Source organism: Pelobates fuscus, chromosome 4 (assembly GCF_036172605.1).
Source record: "Pelobates fuscus isolate aPelFus1 chromosome 4, aPelFus1.pri, whole genome shotgun sequence".
In the NCBI taxonomy this organism is placed as follows: domain Eukaryota; kingdom Metazoa; phylum Chordata; class Amphibia; order Anura; family Pelobatidae; genus Pelobates; species Pelobates fuscus.
In genome coordinates, this window is record NC_086320.1 from 27,399,044 (window position 1) to 27,411,044 (window position 12,001).

Below are 12,001 nucleotides of genomic sequence, written 5' to 3' on the forward strand. Positions count from 1 at the left end.
CCCTAGTTTCTCACTTGGGTATAATGTATTCACTAAAGTGAGAATTGAAAGTGAATTTAAAATGTTGTATTCCAATTTTCCAAGCTTAAAACATTAATGGCAGATATTTTTTTTCCAATTTGCCTATTTTGGCCTTAAATTTTAAATTTACTTTGGTAAATAACAGTGTTTATGTCAAAACTAATAACGAGGCCTACAAGTTATTCTCCGGCAGAGATGCTCAAAAAGCATGTTTTATTCGATTTATATTTTGTAGGTAGCAGAGACGGCAAGTGAATGCAGGAATGATTAGGCATATAAAGAGCACTGTGTGAATGCAGGAATGAGTGTGTGAAAGGTCCCTGTGTGAATGTGTAGAGTGCATTTACTGGAAGTCAATCGACACAATTGCTTTGAATAAAATAAAGAAAAATTGTAGGCATTCTTTTCAATTTTCATCTATAATTTTGTTTGAATTATAGTTGATGCAAAAGTTGAAAAACATTTCATTCATTCCAAATTTGGAATTACATTCAAACTCTTGAGTCTACTTTTTGGCAGCTGCTAATCATACATTTGAGAAGAAGAAAAAAAAAATCACGAGTTACTGGTTCAAAGCAACTTGCTATGAATACATGTAATTGTAATGGCAGTGATTGATTCAACATAAATAGTTACACAAAATGTGTGCACAACTGGGCCAATGCATTAATCCAGTGTGAAAAAAAGGTTTTAATTGATAAGGTTTTTAATACAAATGTTAACTTTTTTGTTTATTTTTTAAAATGCAACCTGGGTTGATTGAATCAGATTACCTTCTTCATAGTAGTTTATATTTTTAAGACAGACATCATAAAGAGTTTATTTTTATATTTTTAACACTGTTCTACAACCAGTCTGACAGACTCAAACACATTTTTAAAATGATTTGTTATATTATACAGATACAAACACAGATTTAAGCAGTAGCCCATTTGTTTCTCCCAGAATGGCAAGTCATTTGCAAGAGAATTATTCTAAAGGTGACCCAAGAACAAAATCCTGCCCCCACCCAGACGCCATGCTAAATGTCCCTGTAGATACCCAAACCTCTCACACATTACTAATTAATCACATATAAACATACATAATTATTCACACCAATAAAACTACTCAAACACACGTACATACAGAGTCATATTTCTTGGTGATTTAACAGTTTAATCCACTGACCTCTTAAAGCATGAAGTGCTGTACCCCAAAAAATGCTGGATGTGTCCCATGGACTTTCCACATTTTACAACTTGGAGTTTGACTTCATTAAAATGACACTGGATGTCCTCACCCTGTGCATGACGACATCCAATGACAGTGAAAATCCCATAGGAAATCATTTATTCAATACTTTCATATAGGGAAGGCCTAATGAGCTCACAGCACATGGACATTAGGTCCCTCATCAGAGGACTTCTGAGTGTGACCCAGCAGTGAGGGAGATCAGCGTTCTAATTGGGTGAATAAAAAGAATGGTATTTGTGTTTTTCCCCCCTCAATTTTAATGTTAGTTGGTGGTCCATGAGGGGAGGGAGGTGACCAGAGGGCACTATAGCTCAGAATAAACCTTGTATTCTTAACACTATAGATTCCCTTTAATCAACTCTTCAACAAACGGCGAGTGCCAAGGTTACAACACGATCTAGGCTAGCAATGTTTACGCTGATTTTTGTTCTCTTACAAAGTTATGTAATTTAATTGGCCATTTTCTAAGCCCGACAGAGAATGTGTACTTGTTGCGTTTATTGAAAAACGATGAATATACTAGAAAGGGGTATCCAGAAATTAAAAAACACCTCGATAGATGACAAGCGCCAATTGTCTATGCTAAGGATGGGGCACATATTGTTGTATTGTTGAATTGTATTATGTATTCCAAACTGATACACAAGTTGGCTTCTGCGTAAGCCCCAAAGTTGATGTGCACCGGATATGTCTATTGAGCAAAAATAAAGAATTATAAAAAAAAAAAAATCAACTCTTAATTTCCCTCCTTTTTATAAATATAATCACACCCAGACATCGGGTTTATTTATTTATTTACAAAGTTATATTGTATAAATTAAACCCCCACTTGTACAGATAATCGGCTTGCTTATTAAAAAAAAAAAAAAAAAAAAAAAGTGAAATAAATCTACAACAAGTATACAATACTGAATCTTACTCATTTTAAAATTTGTAAGGAAACCACGTAAAGTATATAAAGCCATATCTCTGTGCTGGAAAGAGGACAATATATTTTGAGCGGGAGAGGTTTTAGAGGTTCTGAATGCAAAACAGAGAACTGCAGCACAAGATAAGGCAATAAGCATCTGGGATAGAATGCCACCATCTGTAACACAAGAAAAACAAAAAACAAAACCGACAAACAAAAATACTTACATATTCTCCGTATGTATCCTGTGCAGGAGGTGGGGGCCGGTATCCAGCGGGTGGAGGTATTCCTCTTGCTCTTGTAGACATGAGTCCACGTGCACGTGAAGATGATACCCTCGCTGGGGTAACTCCTCTAGGAGCAGGTGCACCTCTAGGTACACCAGCAGCTGGGGGTGGTGCGCCTCTCCGGCCCCTGAAACCAAGTAAAGATAATTAATGAATTATTAATGGAATTACATCATTAAGCTTTTATAGGGGGGGGGGGGGGTGTAGGTTTTATACTTTTCACACCCAACATTTAACATTTACTTCTCCATGAAAGACATGGAAACATGTTTTATATAGTATATTACATTTAAAACAATTGTATTGGTTTAAAATAGATGGTATATATGAACAGATTTTTTTTTTCCTCTTTACTAAAAAAATATGTTTACATTATCCACTGGTGAAATTCCATTCTCTAAAGATATCATTGCAGTTAAAAAAAAAAAAAAGCACTAAATGTGCTCCCAAACAATATGTCACTCTCATGAAAAAATCTTAACACTATAGGTAATCACAAATGTAATCACCATTATATGTAGAGAATATGCACCCAAACATTTATTTTAGATCCAAATTAAATCAAATAAAAACCAATTAGACCCTTTGAGTGGAAATGGATGTTTTTAAAGATAGTTTTAACCTCTCCTCCTCCTCCCCCCCCGATATGAAATATTGAGGTCACAAAAAAAATCTTAAAACTGCATGTGTCACTGGTCTAGAGGGGTTGTACATAGATAAAAGCCCTCAATATATACACAACATACAATTTCCTAATCTCAAGTTTCATCTGACTCATGACATCATGAGGCAAGTGCTCTACCCTTAACTTAAGGTCTTTGATAAATACACAATGTTAACACAAAAAAATATATATATTTCTATTGCTTAAATGGTCATTTAGTAATATTTGAAAGAAACCAAGCGACTAGGATGAGATCACCATGACTGATAATCTTGGTCCTCTCCAATGCTGAGGACATCGGCCGCAATGTGCTGTGCTCCTCCAATCTAATGCTTCTCACAGGAAAGCATGAAATCCAATGCAAAGAACATTTCTCTGATACAGCAATGACAATGTTTTGCATTGTCAGAGAAGGACACATGGCCAATGTACCAAAACCACTACATGACATTCTCACATCTGCTTTTTTGATCATCGCGGTCAATAAGGGTTTACAAATTGTGAGAAACCTACTACTAGATGGCCACCCGTGTTGAAAGAAAGCCAATTCCAATTAAACATCCAACAAGCTTTGTTATTAACCCCTAATGACCCATGATCTAAATAGGTCATAGGAAGTAAACTTATATCTTGTATCAAAATGTTACTTCTTTAACAAAAGCAGGGCTGGCAGAGCTGTATTATGTTTTGCTTATTTTGAACTGAATTATTGAAAGGACACGTCAAGTAAGAAAAAAAAAACAACACCATTGTAAATACCAAAAGCAGTCAGATGCACATTTTGCAGATTTCTGTTTGAGCATCTACAATCTTGGGATTTTCTAAACCCACCCAGCCAAAATATAAGTAGAGTACATTACAAGGCACGTCCCCCAAATGACACATTGATAAATATATGTCATCATTTAAAAGCTATAAAAAGAGAGGTATTTTAATTTAAAAGAATATAATATTAAAAAAAAACAAAAAAAAAAAAAAAAAAAACATTGACACAGATTCAGAAATGTTGTATTACCTGGCCAATGCAGGGACAGGAGCTCCACGAGCACGGAGTGGTGGTTTTCCCCTAACCACTGGGACCTCTGCATTTTCTGAACCACCGTTTAGATATGTGAGTTCTTGTAGCTGTGCCTGCCTGATTTCATCATTATAATCCTAAAAATGAAGACAAAAACAAAATTAGAACATGGATTACTGATTTACTTAAGTTTGATCTCATAAATTTGAAAAGTAATAAGTACATTGAGATGGAAAACCTGAAAACAGGAAAACCTGAATATCGCCATGACAAAACTACTGATGTGCATAAACATTGTCCAATGATGAATACATTTTTTTTTTTTAATGTAAATGTTTTGAGCATTGAGATTGACTTCTGCTACTTTAAACCCTGTAACATTTTCATACATTTTATTTTGAGTACTTTAAGAGGGATAAATAGAGAGTGACAGAGTAGGTCAGTAGTAAGTAATTTATTAACCGACAGCTGGTTTATAGTCTTGAAGGGGGACTATCAATTTACACCTTTGAATAAAAACATTGGAAGTCGCATAACTTTTATTAGCCTTTTTATGCCAGAGCAAAAATTGCAATTGAAAATAAGACAATACCATTGTTTAAATGTTCATCTTCTCTGTACACTTTTGCTATGCTGACTGGAAGGTGCAAAGGACAGAATTTGTAGCAATGATTAACAGCGAGTTAGGATAGAGATGTCCACTAGCAGAATAAAGCGTTAGGGAACACTATAATGTCAGGATCACAAATGTGTATTCCTGACCCTATTTAGCTCTCTTGCCCCCACCACCTTAGATCTAGTAACAACTCACCTAATTTACAGCGCCATGCAAGTCCACCAGCGCTGGCTCAACTCCCAATCTGTCTCCTTGGCTGACATCAGACCTTAGCCAATTCCATAGGAGCCAAACACTGCATCTCTGAGGAAAGTTCAGAGTCTGCATGCAGAGGGTGGAAACACTGCCTGCCCTGTGCAGCTCTGCCCCAGGAAGCTCCTCCAGTGGCCATCTGAGGAGTGGCAACTGTAGGTGTTCCTAGGCTGTATTGTGAACATGGTCTTTTCACTGAAAAAAGCCAGCAGGGACTGACTATCTTCACCAGAACGGCTACAATTAGCTTGTTCTGGTGACTATAATGTCCCTTTTAGTTTGTTTTTCACACATAACAAATACATAATTTATTAAGAGGATAAGTAAACATTACATTAAAAATCCTGGGGTACCATTTAATATTGCATTCCAAACATTTTTTGAGAGTTATACAAAGAATGGGAAATTTCAACAGTCAGAGTTAATGAAGAGTGCTACATTGTATTATTGTTCTCAATTACCTACATTTTAATATGTGAGAATTTTGGAGATTTTACTACCGTATATACTCGAGTATAAGCAGAGTTTTTCAGCACATTTTTTGTGCTGAAAAACCCCAACTCGGCTTATACTCGAGTCAATTGTCTGTATTATGGCAATTTGCATTGCCATAATACAGACAGGGGCTGTGGGGGCTGCAGAGAGATGTTACTTACCTTTCCTGCAGCTCCTGTCAGCTCTCTCCTCCTCTGCCGGTCCGTTCAGCTCTTCTGTCAGCTCACAGTGTAAATCTCGCGAGAGCCGCGGCTCTCGCGAGATTTACACTGGGAGCTGGCCGAGGTGCTGAACGGACCGGCGGAGGAGGAGAGAGCTGACAGGAGCTGCAGGAAAGGTAATTAACATCTCTCTGCAGCCCCCACAGCTCCCTCCTACACAGTGCCCATCCACTGGACCACCAGGGAAGGAGAGCCCCCCTCCCTGGCCAGCTAGCAAGCAGGGAGGGGGGACGAAAAAAATGTATATATATTAATAATAATAAAAAAAAAAAGTAAAAAAATAATAAAATAAAAATAATAATAAAATAAAAAAATAATAATAATAAAAAAAATGAAGCAAAAAAATATTAAAATAATAATTAAAAAATAAAAATGCCCACCCCCCACCAAGGCTCTGCATCACACTCTGCATTACACACACACACACACTGCACTCATACACACACACACTGCACTCATACACACCATTCTCTCATACACACTGCATTCTCATACACACACACACTGCATTCTCATACACACACACACTGCATTCTCATACACACACACACTGCATTCTCATACACACACTGCATTCATTATATACACACACTGTAAATAAATATTCAATTAATATAATTTTTTAAGGATCTAATTTTATTTAGAAATTTACCAGCAGCTGCTGCATTTCCCACCCTAGTCTTATACTCGAGTATATACGGTAATTATATACATATGCAATAGTCATTTATATGTATTATTCTATATACACTGTGTTTTGTTTGTCCACATTCCCCAAAACTAGTAACCGAATAAGGCAAATTACCTAAAAAACTTCAACTAAACGGCATATGTCATGCCAACCAGATTATGCGTCTGACCATAGTAAAAAGTAACATTCAATATATTGACCACTGGATTTAACCTTCTTATATAAAAATACTGTTACAAGACCAAATTAACCTTTATAAAAGAAAAACTAGTAACACTGTCACATAAACGTTCAAAACATTACATTAGATCGGCTTGGGTTTGTGTCATTGGCATCAGCAAGTAAGATCATGTTACATAAAATATCCCACTGGGAAATATAAAGGACATCCAGATTCTACTAGAAATATTGAGATGTAGTGCAAATAACCAGCACACAGAATACCCTTCATTCTCCTTACATGTATCGGATGTTTTCAGAAAATCAGTGCACCAAATGTTGTCTTTCAAACAGATCAAATGTTCTTTACATAAGACCTCCTGCCCCGGTGGTTTTAAACCAGTGTACCGGATCACTGGTGTGCCCTAGGTTTCCTCAAAAGGGGCCATGAACAAATTAAATTCAGAGCTGTAATACGTTGAATGCATCCTTAAAATGTTTTTCTAGTAAGCAAGTATCAGCATCAAGATTCCCATCTGGCTATTAATTAAAACCAGTCATTTTGGCTACAAGTATGGGTATCTCTCTCTAGTGAGGATTTAAGCAAATGTGATCTTTATAATCGGCTGACGACATTAAACAGAAAGATAAAAACAGGTGTGCCTCGGAAATGTAACTCTTATTAAAGTGTATCTTTGTGTAAAAATTGTTGGGAGCCACCTTTTAACATTAGTACATAAAATGTACTACTGGTGTAAGCCAACTGATTTCTCCAGATAACTCCCCTAAGGAGTATATTGAGAATTCTTCCATAAATTAGGTGTATTTTCCATATAGATTTCTCAATTAAAACCACATTATATCTACAATTTAAAAAACTATAACTACTCCTTTTCTACACAACAATTCTTTAAAACCATTTAATAAGGACTCCATGAAGGTTTAGCATTATAGTTGTCCATCTCAATACAGCCTAACCAGACCTGCTTAGACAAAAAAATACACAAAACCTATAATTATTGCATGTGAAATACAAATCTTAATACAGGATGAAAATTAATATGAAACAGGAAAAAGTATTTAAGGAAGTGGAAAGCTAGACACACAAAAAAAACAAAAAAAAACCACAATGAATTTATTAAAAAAATAAAAAATAAATAAAATAACCAAATTTATTCTATTTTATTTGTTAATTTACTGCAAATCATGGAATCTACAAAAATAAAAATGTTCCGTACTCATTTGATAAATACATAATTTATATAGCACTTAGAATGTAGCTTCCAAGAGCTTAGCAATTAACCACTTTTTTAAAATAACGGAAACCACTTAATTTTCTCCCTGATGAACATGGCAGTCCTAGAAAGTCTTTGACATGGGCTTCTAATAACTACACAGTAGAACATTGTCAGGCCATGCCCAATCTGTTAACACTAAGGGGACTTTCCAAGCACCATGACCACATTACCCTACTGTAGTACCTATAGTGCTCCGAGGCTATAGGTGTTGACTGTACAGTTTCTGTCAAATTGTTTAAGCATCTTGACAAAGAATTTAGGATTCATTGGTATCATGAGTGGATAAATCATTATATGTTCAAATATATGCATGTTTAGAGGCTGTGATTAATGTCACACTGGATCTTCACAGCCATTTCAGTCACACCAAATAGCCGATTTGAATCTTCAAAAATTCGAATGTAATTTTTAATAGAAAGCTAGCCTCTTGCTGAGCAGCAGTGAATGGGGGACAAAAATAATTTTAAATGGTTTGCAAAAAGTTGTGTGAGCAAGTTTGTGGGATGCAATTTGACACGCCAGAATGTCATGTAGGTGGCAATGTAACCAAACACGAGTGAAAAAAATAAATTAAAAAAAATAAGCTTTTGGCCAAGAATTTTCACAGAGAATACAATGTGAATCTGGTGTTTGTAAGGGAAGAATCATGTTGGCATACTTGCCCTGTGACAACCAAAAACGATTCAATAATGCTCTACTTGTTACTTGTGAGTCAATACCATTGCTAAGCTTAAAGAGTTATGCAGTTACCAAATGCCATTTCATAGCGCATCTTTACAGTAATGAGAGAAGCATTAATATGAAAAAAAGAAAAAAAGAAATTATAAAAAGCTCTAATGATACTTACAGGAATAAGAAATTTCTTTATTTCTTCCAGTGCATGCCCCATTCTGGCATATGCTTCTGCTGGAGGAGCGAAGACCTCAATAAGGACGTGTAGGTCATCGTTAAGATGGAAATATTTAGCTTCTTCACTTTTCCTCAGTTCCTCTTCCTGCAGAAGAAAGATTTTTCCCATTCAACTCAAAATCTGCAATATGACTCCTAATATATGGGGTTCTGGAAAACTATCCTCGCTCAAATAAAAATACTTAATGAACATTGATCTTTTCTCTACACAGTTTAGTTAAAGTGACAGAAAATTAACCCTTTATCTATGAATGGATACCAAACATAAATTTTCAGACATACAGATTCCAGAAATAGACCGATTCCAATCATCTTAAAGGTTCAATTTAAAGGTTCAATAGGTCAGAAAGATACAATGAAGGTTATATCATGACTTAGTTGGAAGTTGCACACCTGTGTTTATTTGTTCCCAAGTCTGCGCTCTAATGACCCTCAAAGCTTGCCCACAGCCAGGTCCAGTCAGTCTGAAAGTTATAGATTTTATCATTTACACCTCTACTATGAAGTTTGTGGGGGTTTTTTCCCCCAGTAGACTAACAACTGTAAAAAATGTATGTGTTTTGTATTAACTGATAACTTGACATGCATTTCTGCACATGTCCTAACACTTTTACTAAACTAGCTAGCTATGGTGTTTACCAACTCCTTTAAATTCCCTTGTGTGTAACCCTCACAAGAAAAGTATTACTTTCAGAAGATACCGACTGATAAAAAGGACACTGCATCACTATTTTTATGATTACAATTCCAGTCATTTTTTCTCCAAAAGACCATTTTGCTGCATTATATCTCATCTCTCTCCTCCCACCTCCACCTCCACCTCCAGTGTGAAATCTCAACTAATTACATGCTACCTAGTATAAGTCATGAAAACATTTATAATAACCTTTATAATAACCTTTCCAAATATTCTTACATGTCACCCTATTTTCTCCCTTTAGATTGTTAGCTCAAAAGTCTATAAAAAAAAACTTCTACATCTGGTAAATTACAACAAAAACAAACAATATGAGAACTAAGAAAACACAAAAGCTTAGAGAAACTCATTCCCTAATCTCACCCACTTCCCTATTGTCAACTAAACCCCAGAAGAAAATTGAACTAAACGTAAATCTTTAAAAAGATCACTAAAAGCTGGAACTAAGCGGTGTATACACTGAGAAACAGTCTTTACCATTTTCTTATGAACGGCATGTAATTACTACTATCTGGACTTATCCCCCCCTGTGTGGGATGGCTTGTGCATACTTTGGAGTCAAAACTAAATTTCAAACATAACGTTAGAGAAACTCAATAGATTGCCATTTGGTAAATCCTTGCTCTGGTTTCAAGATGTTTTTTGCTCACTTGTGCCATTACAGAGAGAACCAGCGCCATGGAATATCAGACAGATCCCACCCATAAGGGTAGTCCACAACCAAAATGCTGGCAATTTCTCTCTGCATGAGAGATACAGAAAACCTGGATGATAGTTTCAGCCTTCTTCAAGCCTCGTCAGCAAGGTGTAGTCAGTACACCCCTCTAGGCACAGTGAGCACAGGGTCCACATCTGGATTACCCTTTTTTATATTATACGTTTGTGTTTTAGTATGTCCAGTCTTTCTCCCTGTATATCATCCTATGATCAAGAATGGTCACTTATAACAAAGAGAATTTTTGGGGCAATACCCAGTTATAATATGTATTTCAATTCACACTCCGAGATATAGCAAGGTAAGTAGTAGTGAAAGCCCAGGTGCGTTACAACCAGCAATACAGTTGGTGCAAATCCACTTGGCGCGAGCAGGTCATGAGTTCCACCAATGTCCATAGCACTTCCTAGCCATGCTGGAACCACCTGTAGTACCCACTATGAAAAAGAAGGATGCAGGGTAGCTCACCCACGTACAAACATACCCCTGCATTCAAACATCAGCATAATAAACAAACATTCACAGACCTCGTTTAACAGCATCCTAATTTCTCTATAAACCTTACTTTCCCTGTCAAAAGGTTTGAAACCCAACCAGAAGGTAATTTAGCCATTTTAAACAATTTTAAAAGATTAGTGTACCTACTATAAAATGTAAAAATGCACATTAGGCATGGTTTGCGGGTCGTTTTCCCCCACTGATTTTAATAGTACATAAATCTATCGATGTCTACGAGAGACTTTAACCCTGCCACCATGTTCCTCAGCACAAAAGAGCACATCTCTGTATATACAACATTTCCAATAGAAACACTGCAAATAGATTCCATCCTACATGACCACTTCTAAAAGCAGAAGTGGTTATAGACATTGGACAAGCTTCAAATGGTTACTCCAAACTGGCAGATCACTCAAACCACTGATATTACTTTCCATTGAAGAATTATCCAAGTTATCAGATCATAGTTCAAGTCTTATAACAGTTATTCCAACAATGAATCCAATACAATAGCTAAAGAGCAGCTTAAATCAAGATGGTTTATTTAAAATTATTAAGGACTCCGTATGCCTTAATATTTTACATTCCAACGACACATTTATTTATTTATTTTAAATGTGTGGGTGAACATGGTAACATGTATTGGGTAATCTCTTTTCCTATTAAATACCAAGGCTATACAAGAAATGTATTTTAGAAACGGACAACATTGTTTCAAATTTATATCTCTAATGATTTAACAAAAAAAAAATATATATATATATATATATATATTTTTTTGTATATATATATTTTTTTTTATATGTATGTATATACACACATATAAAAAAAAAATCTATTCTGGATAGTGGCAATAGGACAGAAATGTTTTTTCTGATGGGCAAACTCAACATTTTGGAAGCTCTCGTTATCATAATGATTAGTTTAGACGTTGGGGTTTACAATCCAGTTTACTGGCAATTAACCTACAGCTGATTACAGCATTGAATCACCATATTTTACACACATGCAAAAAAAAAGGTTCTCTTTCCTATTTCAAATAAACTACCCAATTATATTGAAAAAAAAATGGTGCCTGATATAACGATGAGAAGTATCCCATGTGACTTTCCAAATTAAGTCTTACATTTTCAGATTGCACCTGAGGAAGACCCTGTTAGGGTTGAAATGCTTGTGCTTATCTTTCTACTTTGCTTTTATACTTTGACGACATAATAAAGATTCTTTAACATCATTATTTTGCTACTTTGGTTCCTAGTTCATGTAAAATAGAGCAATTATACTTTCTTCTCAGTGGATCCTGGGTTCCTGCTG

General features: G+C 35.6%; 1 protein-coding gene across 2 annotated transcripts in view; it reads right to left on the reverse strand.

The window, feature by feature from the left end:
• The window catches only part of KHDRBS3 (KH RNA binding domain containing, signal transduction associated 3), an 86,246-nt gene that overhangs the window by 35,037 nt on the left and 39,208 nt on the right, over positions 1-12,001 (reverse strand). For both annotated transcript variants that reach the window (XR_010090734.1, XM_063451037.1), the window contains exons 4-6: positions 8,716-8,862; positions 4,134-4,273; positions 2,395-2,581 (exon numbers count right to left, since the gene is read on the reverse strand). Coding sequence is in view for 1 of the 2 variants with exons in the window: in XM_063451037.1 (XP_063307107.1) it covers positions 2,395-2,581; positions 4,134-4,273; positions 8,716-8,862 (474 nt within the window). In the remaining variant the exon portion in view is untranslated. The remainder of the gene's footprint in view (positions 1-2,394; positions 2,582-4,133; positions 4,274-8,715; positions 8,863-12,001) is intronic.